Source organism: Grampus griseus (assembly GCF_964374135.1).
Source record: "Grampus griseus genome assembly, chromosome: 1".
NCBI lineage: Eukaryota > Metazoa > Chordata > Mammalia > Artiodactyla > Delphinidae > Grampus > Grampus griseus.
Window position 1 is genome coordinate 182600551 of NC_139017.1, and position 20641 is coordinate 182621191.

At 45.2% G+C, this 20641-nt stretch overlaps 1 protein-coding gene across 4 annotated transcripts in view; it reads left to right on the forward strand.

The window, feature by feature from the left end:
- The window catches only part of GNB1 (G protein subunit beta 1), a 91387-nt gene that overhangs the window by 58234 nt on the left and 12512 nt on the right, over window positions 1–20641 (forward strand). For all 4 annotated transcript variants that reach the window (XM_082660466.1, XM_082660464.1, XM_082660463.1 and 1 more), the window contains 5 exons: window positions 7123–7225; window positions 12361–12399; window positions 14007–14113; window positions 18259–18322; window positions 19637–19799. In XM_082660466.1, the coding sequence (XP_082516592.1) occupies window positions 7169–7225; window positions 12361–12399; window positions 14007–14113; window positions 18259–18322; window positions 19637–19799 (430 nt within the window). In that variant the 5' untranslated portion in view covers window positions 7123–7168. The remainder of the gene's footprint in view (window positions 1–7122; window positions 7226–12360; window positions 12400–14006; window positions 14114–18258; window positions 18323–19636; window positions 19800–20641) is intronic.

Consider the following 20641-nt stretch of genomic DNA (forward strand, 5'->3'; position numbering starts at 1 on the left):
TTTGATTTTTTGTTAGGCAGTAAATCCCTTTGGATGCATTTAACCCTATTATGACCCCACTCACTCAAGGACTGGCTTTGGGTCTTGGGAAATCAGGAAAGCACGTGCTGCAGTGGTGTTGGAACCATTCACAGGGCATCAGACCAGACATCAGCATGGTACCATCTTGGGGGCTTTTCCACTGCCGTGATGTCTGGGTTTAGCGTGGATTTCCTAAAATGACACATGGGTTCCCAGAAATTCAGTTTGAGTGTATGTGGCGTTTGACTATCAGTGACGTTATGAAGTTATGTGTAGGTTCTGTTGTGATTTGAAAAGTACAAGAACCTTTATTTTCAAAAGGTCGTAAACGGAAGTGAGACTCTTCTTCCCTCTTATAGAACATCAGCTGGGGGCCTCCTAGTGATCAGACCTTTGTAAGGCTAATAATTAAATTCACTTTATGTATAGATTATATCTTGTATCTTTTTTATTTCTATTCACAGAACTAATGTACGATCGTTGTATGAATTTAGTTCTGGTAAGAATGATTACATTTTTTACATTGTCCTAGTGCTTTAAGGGGATATGCTTAAATTGGAGTTAAACAGTAATTTAGAAGAAGAGTATATACTACATTGTCCATAAATGTGAAATGTGAAAAATAAAATGCCTTATGTGTGCGTTATCGGTAAACACTTAACTGAGGGGCTGTGATTATCGGTAAACACTTAACTGAGGGGCTGTGAGTTGTCTTTTAAAATTTGCATCAGAAAATTGAGATACAGGAAAATCTCATGGGGTATCTTAGATGTTGGGGACAGACTATTTAAATCATTGCATTCTAGTAAAATGTAACACACACATGTCAGTTTTAAAATAAGGTGTAAAAATTTGCTGGATACTTTAATCCAGAGCCAGACGGGAATTTTGTGTGTTACTAAGTTTCCTCTGTCAGTCTCCATTACCAGCTGGTCAACCATATTAAAAACTAGTTATGGTTTACTTTGTATTGAATATTCTGATATCTGCTACTTCTTAGAAGCTGATGTAATGTTTCATCAAAACTTAATTTTTTGTCACTTTTGAAACATACCAGCCTCCATGGTCAACCGTTCAGTTGTTCAGACAAATTTGAGAATTTTTGGGATTGTCTCTTTCTCACAGACAACCAGCTAACGTGGCAGCGTGATCCATGTCAAAATACAACACAATCTGCTTGTGAGATCCCTGTGCTCCTATATTTTTAAAACTAAGAGATATATAACAGATTTCATACATACTTGTAATGTAGTCAAACAATACCAAGAAGTAATGACTTCTAAAAAAATTTATTAAGAGAATGTTCAAACATAGATTACAGGCAGAATATTATGAAATCATCCAGCTCTAACAGAATTCTGCTAGTTTTGTTTAATCTCCTTTCTTCCTATCAGAGTGTTTTAAAGGAAGTCCCCAAATCATATCATTTCACTCATAAGTAAGAAGCATTTCTCGCGGTTAAGGACTTCAGTTTCATTATGGCACCGAATGAAAGAGCAGCAGCCCCTTGTCATCAGATACCCAGACGATATTCAGCTTTTCCTGGTTTTCTCTGTACATTTGGATTTTAAATCAAGACTCAAGGTCTCTAACATTTAAACAGAAACTATTCTAATGGAAAATTGAAATACATAATAAGTTAACAAATAGTATAAGGAACTCCATCACCAAACTAAAGCAATTACCAACTCACGACCGAACTTGTTTTTCTGTGCTCTCCCCTGTTTCCCTCCTTGGTTGTTTTACAGCGAATTTCAGACACGTCATTTTATTCTTAAATCTGTCAGGGTATACCTTCCCACGCCAGGGAAGGCTGCGGGTGTCTCGTGGTGGAGTTGTCCCGCACCCTGGGGATTTGCCCTCACTGCTCGGGTTTTGTTAAAGCAGCTGTGACCCAGGAAGGGCTTGACTGCTGTCCATTGCCCTTTGGACTTGTGCTGTCTCGATTTCGGAGATTAACTTGGATTTGGGAATGGAAGAAAAACCAGAAAAGCTGGTGAAATTGATTCAAATCCCTCATGCAAACTCCCCTCTTTCAGCATGCTCTTTTGTCTGGAGGTGAGGTGCGGTACTGGTACTCGTGTGGCCGAGCAGGTTGGCAGACTCCTGCCCCCGTGGCGCGGGGTGCTCGGCGGGGCTGCTGTTGCCCCAGGACGTTGAGCGCAGCACGGGCACCGGTGGCTGGCGTCCCGGGCCGCCTTCCTGTGGGTCGCAAACCCGCGTGTGCGTGGCGGCTGCTCTGTGGGGGATGCACTTAATAGTCTGATCACTGATCACACAGAAAGGCTTACAGAGCCCTTTACAGTTGTCTTGTTAGTTTTCTTCTTGGCCCTGCGGTGTTGGTGCTGTCGTTCCTGTGGTGCAGTCAGCAGACCAGAGTGGAAAGTGAGCGGGTGAAAGTCACATTCCTTGTGTGTCGCAAAACCAGAACCTGAAATTATATTTTGATGCAGTCACTCCATTTTGTCCTTAATATCAGCTCGTATCATTGTTAGTGACTGGGTAATAACTGGGGCGCTGGGGGCCCTTGAAGTGTCCTTCCGAGACTTTACAGGGGTCTTGATTAGCGGGGCGTGGTGCTGCATTAATCGTGAAGTACATTATGTCACAAATGTGAAATATTTAAATAAAAAATCATGTTAACACTTTAACTTACAGAGATACTGGGTATAACCTAAAGTAGGGGCAGATCCCTTCACATACTTGCTTTTAAGATACTTAAATTTCTGTGGAAAGTATTTCCAAAACAAGCTCTAAATAAAAGCTGGTGGCAGATGTGGGTCACAAAGAACAGAAGTGAGGCTCTCAGCAGGTCCTGTCTTAGTGGATTAGACTGGTCAGTGCGCTGAGTCAGCATGGCCAGTGCTTAGCCGTGACTTTGGCCCTGGAGGAGAGAAGGAGCCCAGGTCACGTCAACCTGATGGTGGGCTTCTCAGAGGCTCTGGGGGACTAAGGATAGTGAAGAGAACAGCAAAAGCAGTTACGTGTAAGTAAGACCTTTAAAATGTACATCATTTTTTGTGATCAAAGGAATGTAAACTGCATGTCCAGGATTTGGAAAATGAAGAGAAAAATAAGACCAGTAATTCTAACAAAAATGCTGTCTTATTACATGTGTTTTTGAATCAGGTATGTTTCTGGCCTTCTTAAATAGCTAAAATTATTACACACAAATTTGTTTTTCATTTAGCATATAATGAGCATTTTTCTACGTTTTTATACTATGCTCCATTATTGTTCCTAGTGATACGTAATCGTTCACCCAGTAAACGGTTAACATTTACTAGCTTTTTTCTTTTAACTGCAAAGTATGGAGGAAGAATTGTGAATGCTTCTTGGTTCAACAGCCCAGATAACCAGTTAACTTTTTTTGGAAAAAAAAAAAGTATATACACATATAATTTTACATATGTAATTTGTCTTTTTTCCTTATATATATATGATAATATGAAAAATCAGAGCTGCCCCTATTCCTGTGTATTTCCCCCCAAAATAGCCATTAACATTTTCTTGTGTATATAGAAAAAAGATTGCTTACATTAGCATAGATGTTTATTCTTTTTCTCTACACAAAAGGAGAACTATCATCATTCATATATTTTTCTGTACCTTGTCTCTTTCACTTGCTGTTACCGTCACAGCAGAGCATTTGGGACGAACTTTTAGTTTGTGGGAATTGGGAGTTGTTAGCTTCCCACCAGCCCCACTCTGGATCTGAGTGTGCAGCCTCCTTGCTGTCCGTGGGTTGTTTGCAGGCTCCTTGCTGTCCGTGGGTCGCCGACTTCTCTTTGGGGGAGTGCTGACTGCTTGGTCTTGTGTGATGGTGGTGTTGCCCGGTCCCTTCACACTCATCCTGTGAGGCCAGTTCAGTGTCCGTTAGCTCAAGGCGCGGGAGGCTGTCCATCGTGGATGTGTGTGTGCCCCACAGAGGAGGTCCTGGACTGTGCCACGTCAGAGCGAACCCCAGTGCCCAGAGGGCGACGGGGAGAAGTGAGCGTGCTGGAGTGTCCCCCCATCGGTGAGAGGCCAGCTGCAGATAACTTCTTTTCCAGGTTGGATTTTAAAAAATACACCTTCAACATGTAGAATAAAGAATGTAGTTGAAAAAAAAAATTTTAATGTCTACCAGTAGGTTTCTCTTTCTGACCAGACTGTAGAGATCAAAAAGGGCCTTTCAGGACACTTTTTTTTATTGGTAGTAGAGATATGAATACCCTTTTCTTTAAAAATTAACGGTTATGAATTTTGAGTCTCCTAATTGCAACTTGAATGTGGACACTGGTCGTAGAGAGAGCCGTAATTAAAAGGCAGTATTAATAATTTATGTTACTTAATGATGAAAGAGAAATAGATCTGGTTTTGTTCTCTTTGCTTGTGACTAAAGATTGAAGTCAGCAAGTATTGGTATTATTGCTTCTGAAATTTTGAGAGATAACTGAATTGGAGCTTCTCATTTTAAAGATAGTTAAGTTTTCAATAAATTAATTTCTCTAGTTTAAAGCAATACAGCTGGGTGATTATCATGTATTGATATGTATTCTTTTATAATATGTAAAAGAAGAGCGCCTAATTAAAAGAAATATTTAATTTTAATATCTCAGGAGCTATTCCATCTAATACTAAGATTTGGGTCTTTACCTAAAGACCACCTAGCATCTCTGAAAGTTCTTTTTGTTTATCTCGATCCTAGGAGTTTGTTGGTTTTGTCCTTACTTTAAAAACTAGCGTAGCTTTTTAGTGTTTAAATTAGGATCAGAAAACATGGTTTGTTGACTAAAACTAACTGTTTAATTCAGTGTACCTTATGACAACATTAGCTGTTAGTTTTCTTCACGTTGATTTTGGAAGGATTGAATGAAGTAGCTTCTCCACAGACTAAGAACAATTCTTTAACGTGGGGGTGGGGAGTGTTACTGGGATAAAACTGCCCCCAGCTCTGCCGGATTGTCCTTATAGTATAGTTTGATCACGTGTGAAATGCACGTGCGCTGCAACAGGCCGCCAGGGTTGGTGGGGAGGATGCAGGGCCGTCCGTAAGCTCAGGAAACGCATCGGCACAGCTTTCTGTTTTAAAATTATTTCGTGTTCTTTTGGCACTGTTAGTTATTATTTCATACATTAATATTCATCAGCTGCAGTCCTCAGAGTTTGATACATGAAAACGAGAGAGAGAATGAGCCCGGTTATCACGTAGGGTAACTCCAGCCATGCTCCCTTTGTCCAGGGAGGCGCCAGGGAGTCTGCGTGGGCGAAGCTTGCCCGGGCTTACGACACCCACTTGAAGTAATGCCTCTAGGAACAGTGGTGTCACTGTCTTGCCTTCCCCGACGGCCGGAGGGGCAGGCCCTGCCTTTGTCCTCTGAGATGCCTCAGCTCCGTGTCACAGCCCCACCCCATTAGGCCTTTCCTGGTAGTTCTGCAGACTTTCATTTAGGGTCAGCCCGAGGGACTTGATGCCTCTAGAAGCCCAGCACTTCCCCTTCTGCTTCCTTCCCGGCCCGCCCCGGCAGCTAATGGCGTTTTGTGACTGTGAATAGATGTGGGCTGGTGGGTGCAGGTGAGGGCAGGAACCAGGAACTTAACACATACTTTTTAAAGATGCTTTTTATTGGGAAAGGTATTTTTGTTTTCTCAATAAGTATTCTGTAATATAGACCATGTAACAATTACTTTGAATGCTTTTGTACAGAAAAGGAAAGTTTATCTAGACTGGGAACTAACAACTACGTTTCTTGGGTCATCCAGGTTATTTCCCCCAGATGTGTTTCCATTTTAAGAAAATAATTACTGTTAATTAAATATCTGGTGTATATTATAATAACCCTGTGACTTTCACACAAAATCTATGATGGAAGAATTCTCCCCTCTGTGTTTGCATAGGAAATTGAGGCCCTTGCATAAACTGTGTTTGCCTGTGGGAGCTAATTGTATTCTTAAGTGATTAAAAGATGTTGATAATTGTGTCTTCAGCTTCGTGATAGGTTGGTCATAGTTAGGATTGACCTAACAGCTACGTTCTTGGTCAGAAATGCAACCCCCAATTACGACATTCCCTTGGGAAAATAAGTCTCTTGTTTAATAGGATAATTGTGTTTTGACCCTGCTTTCAGGAATACTGTCTAATGAGCCTGGGGGTGGGGCGGGGTCAAGAGTGGGCAACAGGGCTGCTTGTACTGAGCCTACTTTGGCCTGTACCTATAAGGACTGCGGTGTTGTTTCTGATTCTCCTGGGATCCCAGAGCTCATTTTGGTGGGAGAGTAAGTTGTCCTGAATCAGAGGCCTGTTGGACACCAAACTGAGTCTTTTTAGAATTGCTGTGTGGGACTTCCCTGGTGGCGCAGTGGTTAAGAATCCACCTGCCAATGCAGGGGACACGGGTTCCAGCCCTGGTCTGGGAAGATCCCACATGCTGCGGAGCACCTAAGCCCGTGCGCCACAACTACTGAGCCTGCGCTCTAGAGCCCGTGTGCCGCCATTCCTGAAGCCCGCGTGCCTAGAGCTCATGCTCCGTAACAAGAGAAGCCACTGCAACGAGAAGCCCGCGCACCGCAACGAAGAGTAGCCTGTGCTCGCTGCAACTAGAGAAAGCCCGCGTGTAGCAACGAAGACCCAACGCAGCCAAAAAAAAAACAATGAGAATCACTGTGTGAACGTTCTGATGTCTTCTGGGCAGTCACAGGTTCAAGATCATTGACATGGCTTTGAGGTGCTGGGTTGCCAGGTTGCCGCTGTACTCTATTTCCTGAACTAACTACCCCAGGGTTTTCATGTGAGAGCTATTCTGAACGTCAGTCTTAGTTATAGTGAGACCCAAATCCTTCGTGAAACCTGCTTCTAAACAGATTTTTCTTTCTTCAGCCCACCACCACCTTTTGAATAGTCTATTAGACGTTGTCATTGAACAAAGCTTGTGTATAATAGTAATTATACTTTGTTAACCCAGCCCTTGTAGGCATTTTATACCTTCTTATGAATGCTAAAGAAAGGTACTCTGATTTGTAATGAAACCATAGCTCTCAAAATTTCAATTTCGTTCTCTCACCTGCTTCATTAAATTACTCAGTCATTGTTTATTAATTTTTTGTGCTTTTCTCTTTCAGATCTAAGATTCTTTGAGGTGGCTTTGAAGAGCACTAAGATTAGAAGATGAGTGAACTTGACCAGTTACGGCAGGAGGCCGAACAGCTTAAAAACCAGATTAGAGTACGTAGCTATGTGTGCTCCGTTTTGTTAATCGTTTGGATTTCAGATGCGATGTTACCATTTTAAGGAAAGATGGGTTACAGAATACAGACTATTCATTGTTTTGGATTGAAATTGAATCTTAAGTGGCCCAGGATGTAGAAATTACAGATCCAGGGCTTCCCTGGTGGCGCAGTGGTTGAGAGTCCGCCTGCCGATGCAGGGGACACGGGTTCGTGCCCCGGTCCGGGAAGATCCCACGTGCCGTGGAGTGGCTGGGCCCGTGAGCCATGGCCGCTGAGCCTGCGCGTCCAGAGCCTGTGCTCCGCAACGGGAGAGGCCACAACAGTGAGAGGTCCGCGTACCGCACAAAAAAAAAAAAAAAAAAAAAGAAATTACAGATCCAGGTATTTGGCCTAGGACATTATTTTCAGGATTTTGCTTTCTTTCTTTCTTTTTTTAAACATCATTATTGGAGTATAATTGCCTTACAATGTTTTATTAGTTTCTGCTAGGATTTTGTTTTCTAGCATATTTTCACTTCACTATACAGCATATGTTTCCATAGAATTTATAAACATCTTTTTGTACCTTTTTTCTTGACTTTGGGAATTAGCTTTGTGACATTCTTTTGGTCACTGTATAGAGTGTGGTATTCACTTCCCACACTGTGACTGCTAAGTTGAGGGCAGGAAACTTGTTTAAAAATAAGAGTATTAACAACAGTAATAAAAAGTATTTTAAGTGCAGGTGATTTGTTCTTAATTTTGAAAAAAGGGGTTTCCTAGGGATGGTTGTGGCTCTTAGAGCACTAACATCTATCTTCAAATAGAGCATCTCTTTGAAGATAAAAACAGCCAGTATCATTCAGCTGTCCTGTAGAAAGCAGGATAGTTGCAGAGTTCTCAAGCATTACCTCCCAATCTGTCACTGATGTTTATAATGGTGCACTGCAGAAACCGTGAACTTTTAAAAGGGGATGCATACTAGGTCCAACTATAAGGATGGAGCCTAATTATTTCCTTTTAAAAGACCAATTATATGTTCGGAAAGCCTAGTGGTAATTGGAAAGAAAGATCAGCATCATTTTAGCCGACTTTTTCTTGAAGTTGAGAAAAGATAATGGAATTATCTGAGATCTACCATCAAAGAGGAAACAGAAAATATCCTTTTACTGTAAGAATTTCAAATCTTAACATTTAAAACATACGATACAGCTCAATAAAGAAGAGTTAGTATTTTTAATGGTTTGCTCTGATCAGATTGGTTTAATACGTCCAGCCACACTCCAGAATATAGAAATCAGAATTTTGTTTTTCTAGCAACAGTAAGTTGTTGTTTATAAGTTGTTCATAAATAGTGGGTTCAGATCTGTTCGTAGCAAATAAGAGTTCATATGGCATAGGTAAAAAAAAAAAATCCAAATTCGGTGGAAAAAAATAAAGGCTGAAAGTGAGTGTTGCATCTCTTCTTCCCGTTTTTTAGACCCATTTTCTGTAAAGCACACAAAACGCTCCTCTTAGGGGACAGAGCTGCCGTGTGAGCCACATGTGGAATTTAAAGCTGTAAAAAGAAACTGGTAGAATTAATTTTTAACAACTGTATCTAAACCAATATATCTAACAGATCACCATTTTGGTATATAATTAATAAATACATTTACTTCTTACACTCTTTTTTAGTACTGAGTCTTGCCAATTCAGGGTCTCTTACATGAAATGGCCTCAGCGTGTACCCGTGGCATCTCCCGTGGCACCTGCTCCACGTGGACCATCCCCAGGAGAGTGGACGAGCTGCACAGCCATCTCCACACCCATCTGCACAGGCCTTGCCTCTGAGGCTGTGCTGGTTTCTTTGCACAGTATAGGGTCGACAAAGCTGTTTGAGTCTATTACAACAAATGGGAACAGAAGACTTTCTTTAACAAAGGAAAAAAACACCCTTTTCCCCCTGATTACCCAAGGGACACATGCTTGTTAAAGAATGTAGGGCACAGCAAGTCAAACAAGAGATGGTAGATGATTCTGAGAGGGGTCGCTTGCTTTATTAGATTGGTCTTTAAGCTGAAAGACCCCAGAGGGACCGTGTCGTCTTACTTTTGATCATGTTTGTGAGGAAACACGGGCTCTCAGTGGGATGCCGATTGAAATATGGCATGTCTTAAACACATGGGCTACCAGTGGATGAAGGGGAACTCCACGAAATGTACAGGCGCAAATTTTTTTTCAAAGTGACTGTGCCAACCCTGCAAGTGAACAAGACGGGCCGAGTGACGCGTATGGGTGCTTGTCTCCATTGACAGCAGAGCCGCGGTGGTCAGTGCGGCCCTAGTGGGATGGGCCTGGCCGCGTGCTGCCCTGTGCTGGACCGACATCCAGCCGGGATAAGGCCTGACTGACTGTGGGTGTGTGTGTTCCTCTGGGTGAGGGGCAGGAAGGTGACCTGCTGTCTTCAGTGACTTTTCTCAGCACAGACAGTATAGGAGCCTTGGCTAAATAATAAGCCATTGTGAACGTATCACCAGGCCGTTAAATTGGAATTTAATCTAAAAAATGTTGAAGATTTCTGTCTTTATTAAGCAGTTACAGAGATGGTTTCCATTAGAAGACTTCTTCCTACAGGGTTGGAAGTTGAAGATTGAATTGCTCTGAGGATATTGTACTCATTTACATTGAGCACTTGTTGGCTAAAATGAAGACTGAATTTGAGTTCCCTGTGTTTAAAATGGTTTTTCTCTCTGTTCTCTGTGGTGTCACTGCAGTCTGCTCTGGACATTACGAAACCCATTTCAATCTCTGGACACTAACCAGAATGAAGCCACTTAAGTCCCATGGTTTACTTTTTCCATTTAAAAAATTCTTGTTAGGGACTTCCCTGGCAGTCCAGTGGTTAGGACTTGGCGCTTCCACTGCAGTGGACCAGGTTCAATCCCTGGTCGGGGAACTAAGATCCTGCAAGCCACATGGCACAGCCAAAAAACAAATTAAAAATTCTTGTTATTTTTTAAAATTGAAAGCTGTGTATAATATCAGTAAGAATGGTACTCAGGGCTTCCCTGGTGGTGCAGTGGTTAAGAATCCACCTGCCAATGCAGGGGACACGGGTTCAACCCCTGGTCTGGGAAGATGCCACATGCCGTGGAGCAACTAAGCCCATGCACTACAACTACTGAACCCACATGCCACAACTACTGAGCCCTGTGCCGCAACTACTGAGCACGTGTGTCGCAGCTACTGAGCACGTGTGCCACAACTACCGAAGCCCGTGCGCCTAGAGCCCGTGCTCCGCAACAAGAGAAGCCACCGCAATGAGAAGCCCGCGCACCGCAACAGAGTAGCCCCTGCTCGCCGCAACTAGAGAAAGGCTGCGCGCAGCAACGAAGACCCAACGTGGCCATAAATAAATAAATAAATAACACATTTAAAAAATGGTACTCAGAAATAAATATTGAACTCTGTAAGTAACTGATAGAGTCCCTGATGGAAAACCAGCTGCTCTGGGTCTCCCCTCCTCTTGGTCTTGACCCCAAGTTTAGGTGCTGGCACAGAAATACCTGATTATATAATTTTTGTGTTTTAATTAAATAAGCAGATTTAACTAAGCAGAATGGCTTCTGATAGGATAGTTTGAGTTGAATTTGGAATCAGATCCCTCTATAATCACCATCTCTTTGAATATACTCCCTGTGCTGGGCTGGTGAGTATTAGCACCAGCTTCGTGAAGCGGTGAGACCGTTTGCCCTGGAGGGGTCCCCGGCCCCTCCCACACGAGTGCTCATATGTATGTCAGTGAGAGCAGGTGGTCAGATGACGACACAGTGGCAACGTTTCTGTTAGAAATTGTCATAATTTCCTTTGAAATTATTCCTACACAAAAAACCGTTTTAGGCCCCATCCCTACGTTCAAAGTTTGATCCTCTTAAAGCTGTTGTCTCATCTTCCCTCAGAATGTATGGCTTTCTATTTGTAAAAATATATACGCTGGGGCTTCTCTGGTGGTGCAGTGGATGAGAATCCGCCTGCCAATGCAGGGGACACAGGTTCGATCCCAGGTTCCGGAAGATCCCACATGTCGCGAGCAACTAAGCCCGTGCGCCACAACTGCTGAAGCCCACGTGCCACAACTACTGAAGCCCACGTGCCACAACTACTGAAGCCCACGTGCCACAACTACTGAAGCCCACGTGCCACAACTACTGAAGCCCACGTGCCACAACTACTGAAGCCCGTGCGCCACAACTACTGAAGCCCACGTGCCACAACTACTGAAGCCCACGTGCCACAACTACTGAAGCCCACATGCCACAACTACTGAAGCCCGTGCGCCACAACTACTGAAGCCCGTGCGCCTAGAGCCCATGCTCCACGACAAGAGAAGCCACCACAGTGAGAAGAAGCCCGCACACTGCAACGAAGAGTAGCCTGCGTGCAGCCACGAAGACCCAACACAGCCAAAAAATATATATCTATATATATATGTATATATATATACACACTAATTTTGAGATTTCAAGATTTTTTTTCTAGTAACTTGGATCACTTAGGAACAATGAGAACATTTTAATTAGCTTGAGTAACATCCCTTTGTAGTTCTCACCTGCTTCACAAGGTCATTTTATAGATAAGAAAACAGGTAACAGGCTGCCAACAGCCAGTCTTCACCTGAATTTGGTGGTTTTGACCCCAGATCCTTCGCTCTTCTGTGTAGAGGTTAGCTTCAGGGATTGTTCGGCTTGGAAACAAGAGTCTTAGTTAACACACTCTAGAAGGAAAGTTCTCTGGGCCGGCCAGTCAGTGCTTTTTAGACGTTGTTTCTGTGGGCCCCCCGGCTCCTGGGCTGGTAGAAGGAGCGAGACGCACGTGCAGGTCTGTGGGAAGGTGCCGGAGCCTCACAGGCAGGAGAGGAGGCTCTGGGAGCGCGGGGGCGCTGCGCGTTAGACGGGGTGGTCTGCAGGCCAGGCACGCACTTGTGTGTTGCTGGTTCTCTGTTCAGTGTGCTCGGGACCGTGGGTGCGGGGCTGGGGTGGGAGCGCGGCGAAGGAAGGGGTCTGAGCTCTCCCACCCTGGTGGAGGCTCTCCGGGACTGCAGTGCCAGCACCTTGGAGTGACTGTATCTGAAACAGCACTAATTCCCTCTTTATCATTGTCTTTCCCTAGGATGCTAGAAAAGCGTGTGCAGATGCAACTCTCTCCCAGGTAAGAGCAGTTTGTGCAGAGTCGCTGGTCTGGCCTGGAGGTTGGTGCTTGTGGCGCCTCCACTTGGGACCTCTAGAGGGAGCGCTCTGATTCTCTCCTGTGCACAGTGAGGGTGTGGGACACTGCCCGAAGGGTTCTCCTGCGCAGACCCTTACCACGCTAGGCGAGGCCGTGGTGCGTCGCAGATGACAAATAATGTCTCTCGAGCCTTCTTGCGGAGGTCGGAGTTGTAAAGGTTATTGCAGTCTCGATACAGCTATTTCAGAGTTCCTCTTCCTAGCAAAATCTGCCTCAGAACTTCGATTTCTAAAGTCCAGTTTGGCGTATTCTCAAAAAGTTAAACATTAGTCATGACCCAGCAGTTCCACTCCTAGATGCATGCCCAGAGGAGCTGACGCTCAAACAAGCCCGTGTACGCACGTGCTCACGTCATCTCGGTTCCCAGCGGCCAGAGCAGGAAGCAGATATCCGCAGATGGAGGAGCGCAGGGACCAAGTGTGGCCTGTCCACGCGGTGGGACGTTACTCAGCCATAGAAGGGACGAATCTCGAGACATGGCGCTCAGTGAAAGAAGGTCACATGTTGTGTGATTCCATGCACATGAAATGTGCAGACAGGTCGCCCTGTAGGGACAGAAGATAGGTTCATGGTTGCCCGGAGTTGGGGAGGAGGCTGTAGTGAGCAGCCACTTAATGAACGCGGGGTTTCCTCTGGGGGCGATGAGAGTGTCTTAGGAGGCAGCTGCGTGGCTATGCTAGATAGGACATACTCTCAAATGGTGCATTTCAACTCATTGAAAAACAATATTTTTGTCCAAAGAATTGAACAGAAATGTGAAAGAAAAATTATATTCCTACTTCTGTTGAGTATGATTTTTTTACATTGTCTTAGCGCTTTAGGAGATGTTGTTTAATTGGGGTTAAACAATAAGTTAAAGAAAAATTAGACTGCGTAGAATAACCTGCATTTGAATCTCAAATGCACTTTGGACTGTACGTGTTTTTAACGCTCATTATTGTGATACACTTATATTCCATTTGTCAACCCAGAATCCTTAACATCAGGGTTTGTATGTTGAAGTGAACAGCAGGTTTGCATGTACAGTTTTGTGCCCTAAGCTACAGAGTACAGACGAGATTCCATCGTGGTCCAGCTCAGCGTACAGCCTGGTCGCTGGACAGCCTGTAGGGCTGGGGCCCTGTGTTCGATTGTGATGTAGGCTGACGAGGCTCTAATTCAGAGGAAACCCATGAGGGACTGACGGAGGCAGGAGGAGCTGGGCCGGGCGGCCAGCTAGGGAGACAGCAGAGACGGGAGGGGAGGCGGCTCTGGGCCAGCCCCAGGCCTGCTGCGCAGCGGGGCAGGGGACGCGGGTCCTGGAGAACAGGTAGAGTAGTGGACTTTCGAGAACCGGGAGAGGGAAGGTAGGTGCCCTGGGAAACGGGAGAAATCATGGAGCGAGGCCTGGCAGACTGGAAGGAGCAGGGCAGGCACAGCCGTGGCCAGGGCGCCGGGGCCAGTGAGCGAGCTGGGCGTGAAGGAGAGGAGACCTCGCGGGGAGAGCATGCGTCACGCGATGTTAATTTGCAGTAACTTTTATTTTTAAGATCACAAACAACGTCGACCCAGTGGGAAGAATCCAGATGCGTACCAGGAGAACGCTGAGGGGGCACTTGGCCAAAATCTACGCCATGCACTGGGGCACGGATTCCAGGTGTGTGGGGCGTGGGCACACGGAGCGCTTGACACGTGCACGGAGGAGAAAATAACCTGAACTCATTGGCTGTGACTTGTAAAGCAAAAATTAGGCGTTTGCGTCAGATGTGCGAGCAGGCCAAGACAGCAGCCCGGGTGCCCGAGCTCCATCTGTGTTCCCACCTGCCTCAGCCGAGCGCACACGGTCACCTCCTCACCACCCTCCCTTCGCCTTTGTCCTCCCAGCTCCGTGGCTCGGCGCCCGTGCCACCTTGGGGAGGTGACCTGTCCTCTGTGCCATGGCTCCTCCTCTTTCCAGCCTGTTCCTCGTGGCCTCTTGTCCACACCCTCTCCTGGTTTCGGTGCCCCGGCTCAGGGATCAGAAGCCACTTCCTGCGGTGTCCGTGTCCAGAGGGTTAGAACAGCGACTCGTGTCCCAAGGTTCCTGCATGAGTCTGAGCTGGTCGTTGCTGCTGTCACCGCCTCTCCCCGGCCTGCCTGCCCCACCTCCCTTTCTTCTAGCCTCTCATTCTTTCTGCCTTGAATTCTGCCCCGTGTTCGGACCTCTTTCTAGGTTCCCCATCTCCGTCGCCCTCCCGGTCCCTCCTCTCCTTGCCCTTAACCTGCAGCAGCATTGAAATGAAATCCATTCAGCTCTTTTCTGTTCCTCTTTTAGAGGCTGCTGGGAAGTCTTTCTCCACTTTTCCACCCAAGTAATTACATAAAATGCTGTGTGACTTTGTGACTGTAACATGTTCTTTCAAATAGCTAACATGGTATTTCAGATGCCTTTCTTAGAGGAGCATTTTTTTCATGTTTAATTATCAGAGAAGAATTGTTTGCTTGGTTGTTTTTTTCTTTGTTCATGAAATTGCCTGCTTTAGAGTGTCAACAGCTACAGAACAAAAGAGTCTATTTTTAGTTTTTTTCTGTAGACTATCCCATATAATTCCAAATGCAAATGAGAGCTAACTTAGATCATTTCAATGATGGCAGTAATCAGAAAGAATAAAAATGGGAAAAGAAAGAAAAATGCCCTTACTAGTCAATCCACCTTAGAATTTATTGTCAAAAGTAGATGGTAACCAAACAGTATCTTACCTTTGGGTCTTTCCTCCCATCTGTGGGAACATCAGTGTCCTGATTAGACAGGACGTTGGATGGTTAGTGATGTGTCACTTGTGCCCTGAGAGGTGACCAAGAGCTGTGCTCAAGGAACTAAGGCAGGTGTGTGGCCAGAGCTGTGGTGATGTGGAGAGGGGCTCGGGGGAGGCCGGGGGCCGGCAGCACCAGCTCTCACGGGCATCCTGAGCACTGCTGCCAGGCCTTGCGTGCCCTCTGGTTCCAGCACAAATTCTGCCTCGAGAGCCCTGTGGTCGAAGGAACGAACGCAAAGGCAGGAATAAGCAGCACCGCATTCCGGGTCCTGGTCACCCCTGAGAGAAGGGGTGATGTGGGAGACCCAGGAGACGCTGTTGGGTGTTGCATGGGTCTTGTTCTCTTTCTTGGACAGTGTCTTGGGTACGTGGGCATTTGTTTTAAAGTTGCTCTTCAAAGGACATTTATTTTTATAATGCCCTTATATGAGAGCTGTATTTTACAGTCATAAACAAGGAAAATAAAAAATGATACCAAAGAGGACCTTTGCTATCCAGACCCCTTCAGAGATTTTTTTTTGTTTTTTGTAGATAGCTGTGTTTTCTGGAGAGGTAAAATAGGTAAAATTCTGCTTCTTTAAAGTCCAAAGAAAGTTTATTTTTATTTTGGATGTACATTTTGTTTAAGGCATCTTCATAAACAAAGGGTATTGTACAGCCTTTTTTCATGATTCAGAACTGTAATTTGGGAATGCCAGTTATTTGATCATGTTTGTATAATTCATGGAACCTCTCAAACTATTGCACTGATTAGCAGTTTTCTTTTAAAACTATAGGAGATACCCACGGTGAGGTTTGTGTATATGCATGTGTCAGTACACATTACGTATGCATTTATAACATGTTTATCAATACGTTGTAATTTTTTTATACTTAAAGTCTACTTTTTGTAACATTTGAGAGTCTCAGTCACATGAATTAATGCTAAACTCCCCGCCCCCTTTTTAAATTAATTAATTAATTTATTTTTGGCTGTGTCTTCGTTGCTGCGCGTGGGCTTTCTCTAGTTGCAGCGGCGGGGGCTGCTCTTCGTTGTGGTGCGTGGGCTTCTCGTTGTGGTGGCTTCTCTTGTTGCAGAGCACGGGCTCTAGAGCGCAGGCTCAGTAGTTGTGGTGCACGGGCTTAGTTGCTCCATGGCATGTGGGATCTTCCCGGACCAGGGCTTGAACCCGTGTCCCCTGCGTTGGCAGACAGATTCTTAACCACTGTGCCACCAGGGAAGCCCTATCTCCCCTGTTTGACGTCTGCTGAAGTGTTATAATTGAGAGTGAAACCCAGCGAGGCTTGAGAGTCCTCCCTCCTCAGAGTAAACGAAGGGCCTGAGTGAGGCCTTTGGATCTGCACCTCTATCTACTTAACCCCTGTTTTCAGTGTCCTGGAGCCCTGGGCATCCTCCTGGTTCTTGCCTCGGTGTTCTGGGTGGGTGGCACCTCGGGGGAACTGAGAGCTCTAGGAGACAGAAGGAACCAGGTCCCAAGCGGTCGTCCTACTGGGGATTAAGAGGTGTGTCTTTTCTCACCTTCTGGAGGATCAGGGGCTGCTTAATGTCTCTCTAACCCTGGGGCACGTCAGCACATAGTAAGCTTTCCGACCAGGAGGCCTTTCTAGAGGTGACCCTCCCGGAGGACGAGCTTCTTTACGTCAGCTCTGATGTTCATCCAAAGCCTGTGCTTAGAGGAGCCTGGCGGAAATAGAGCCGCAGAGCGACCCTGGCTCCGATTACGTGGGGTCTTTCAAGTGCCTAATATGTTTATAACTGCACCTTGATGCAGGGATTTACTTTAAGAAATTGCATCCAAAGAATAATAGGATTGGAGCCTGCATGTAGTTCAGTTCCTGGATAAGTTTTTCATGCAGTGCTGAACACGTATTTATTCCCCGCCAGACTCATTGCTGGCTCCCTGAGAAGGGTGCGCATCAGAGCGCAGAGCTGGACGAAAAGGACCCGCTGTCAGAGGGATTCGAGGGATTTTACCTCCAGGTTTTGACCAGTTCAGGAAGCCGAGTATACTGCGGCTGAAATGGTTGAGACCCGTGTTTTGATAAAATCTCTAAAACTGAAAATCCTTCTCCTTATTTACCATGCTGACACGTATCTCTGCGTGGGATTATGGAGAGAGCCTTCTTGCCGTTCCTCGAAAACAGCACAGTCTGTACAACAGAGTTCCTTAGGATATCTTATGAGTACTGGTGGTTCCCTGAATTTACTCTCACTTGAAATTCCTTTGCCCATTAGTCATGTTTTCCTTTTGCGGTTTCCTGTCTTCTTTCTGCAAATACAGACTGAGCACCTTTTCAAGACACAGATCCCAAACGGCACAGTTGACCAGAGCAAGAAAATTGTTACGAAAAATATTCCTGATAGTTAACTAGTGTCTTCTGTGGGGCCAGGCACAGCTGTGCTTTAGACTGTCATCTCTTTGCAAAGCAGGTGGAAAGGGGGTGCCTCCTCAGTGTTTGTAAGGGCCTCGCAGTCCCATTTTGGCTCAGTCTGGGAAACTTTCATGGGGTATCTTTGGTGAGAAATGTCTCATAAATTTTGAATATCTAAAAACTTATTAGTCCTTTATATTTAGGCTTTCTACGTGTCAGAATGGAACAGAAAATTATATACTAAATATTTTCTACCACCTTTGACTCATGAAAGAAAGATCTGTAGGTCTCAAATCTGATTTATGGTGAACAGAAAACAAACAGAAGCAGTTCTAGGCAACCAGCTTGTCTCGTCTGACCAGCCAAGGGACTGTGGCCAGGTCTTCACCTGAAGACAAGCACGATTGAACCTGAGCTGTTATCGCTGGCAGTATTTTCTTTTCTTGCTTTCGAAGTTGGTCTGACAATTAGAACATTCTTGTGGGGGGGGTGCTTATAAATAAGTGCACTTTGTCAGCAAAGATAATGTTGGAGCGCGTTAGTCATCACTAAAGTTTAGTTTTCATTCGTTGTCTTTGGGTGACTTCCCTTGTTGGTGTGGTGCTCATGGTTTGCTTTTTTCTTTTTCCTCCAGGCTTCTAGTTAGTGCCTCACAGGATGGTAAGCTTATCATCTGGGATAGCTACACCACGAACAAGGTAGGTAGTGCAAACCCTTCCCGGAAAAGCGGCCCGGGAAAGGCGGGTGTTTAAACTCTGGGTTCACTTACGTAAAATGTATAACGGGAGAGGGTGGGGGAGCACAGTGAGTTCGTTTTTGTGTGAAGCCATATGGGTCAGGTGGAAGCCCAGTCACGTGGCTGGCATGTGTCACTGGTGCTGCTGGGCCGGCGTGGTGTTGCTGCGATGTGTCGTCTCTTTACAGAGCAGGTTGGGGGAGCCTCCTGAAGTTTCTAGGCAACTGGAGTCCAGTTTTAGCTCAGTCTGGGAAATCTCACGCTTCATTCAAAAATACAGAGATACAGCTTTCCGTTTAGTCAACTAGTTTTTACAAGAAATAATCTGAAAGAGTTTATACTTTGAAGTATAAATTAAATTATTTTAAAATTTCAGTCCAGGGTTGTATCATATTGAATGAAAAAGCACTACCGTTGGTCTAAACGCGTGTAACAGACAGAATGCAGTTTTATTTTACTGGAGGACGCCACACGTGTATGACAGAATGCAGTACTTACAACAGATCTGTCTCAAACACAGGGAGGTGTGTGGCAGGGTTAATTACAGTGATTTCTAGTTTGATTACTGCACTAAAAATGCTTTATTTTTGGAGTGAATTTTATAGCCATTTTGACAAGCCAGTGAAATGTTTTCCTTTTACTATATAATTGTGATTCAGAGGCTATGTTGCCATTACTTAAGTGCCTACCTAACTGTAAGTTATGACTTTATTAAAACTCTACATTTGGGAATTCCCTGGCAGTCCAGTGTTAGGACTCAGTACTTTCACTGCTGAGGGCCTGGGTTCGCTCCCTGGTTGGAAAACTAAGATCCCACAAGCTACGTGGTGTGGCCTAAATAAATAAATAAAACTGCATAGGGGCTTCCCTGGTGGCGCAGTGGTTGAGAGTCCGCCTGCCGATGCAGGGGACACGGGGTCGTGCCCCGGTCCGGGAAGCTCCCACGTGCCGTGGAGCGGCTGGGCCCGTGAGCCACGGCCGCTGAGCCTGCGCGTCCGGAGCCTGTGGTCCGCAACGGGAGAGGCCGCAACAGTGAGAGACCCGCGCACCGCAAAAAAAAAACAACAAACCTACATTAAATTGGTGTGCAACACTGGATTTCTAATTAAATTATTACTTTATCTGACTGCCCACACATATAAAATATTTTCAGAATAATTTTGGCCACTGTTTTGCTGTGCAGTGAAAGTTGAAGACTAGAAGCAGGATCATAAATGTCAGTAGTTAATGTTTTTGACCTTGAGCGTGCTTGCATCACGTGTGTCTTGTCATTTAGGTTCATGCCATCCCTCTGCGTTCCTCGTGGGTCATGACATGTGCATATGCCCCTTCTGGCAACTATGTGGCCTGCGGTGGCCTGGATAACATTTGCTCCATTTACAATCTGAAAACTCGTGAAGGGAATGTACGTGTGAGCCGTGAACTGGCTGGACATACAGGTACATGTTCTCATCAGTAACCTCAAAGTTTATATGCTGTGTGCCTTGCATGAGTTACATGCTATGGACACTCACCCCTTCTCAACAATTATTTAATGAGATTGGCTACATCAATGGCCAGATATACTCTTAAAATGAAATCAAACACAGGCCTTGATATTCCTTTATCAGTAAGAAGCCTTTGGATATAAGTCGCTGTAGTGGCTGTTGTCAAGGATCTTGGGAACGTAGGTCGCTCCGCAGCAGCTGGACGCAGTTCGAGGCGTTCCTCCTTCTGAACCTCCTTCCATCCTGAGTGCGTTTCCAGAAGGGTTCCTAATCTAGACATGCGCGAGCGTGCACGTGTCTCCCTGTGCGCACACACACGTACTTATCCACATATCGAGACACCCTTACTGATCTCTTAGCATCCTTCATAATGACTGGCATTCTTGTTGCACAGGAAGCAGAACAGAGTCCTTCAGGCTCAGTGCTTTTGAACGTAGCCAGCTCTGTGCGTTGGGGGTGGTGTGTTATTTTGGCTCCTGTTTGCTTTGGGGTTGCTTCCTTCTTTAACTTTCTATCTTCTTAAAGTAGAAACGTAGATCTTCCTACTTTTTCAAATATAAATTACCCTCTAAGCGTGGCTTTAACTGTATTATCATTCAGTGGGAAATATTTTTAATACCCTTTTGATAACTTGTTATTGGTTTCCAATCAAATGCCATTATGTTCAGAGAAGATGTTCTGTACCAGTTCAGTTTTTCACATTTATGGAGACTTGCTTCCGGTGGAGCGGGTGGTCTGAGGATGACATGCCGCACGCGCCTGGGAGTCCAGGCTGTGGGGCAGGTTCTCAGCGT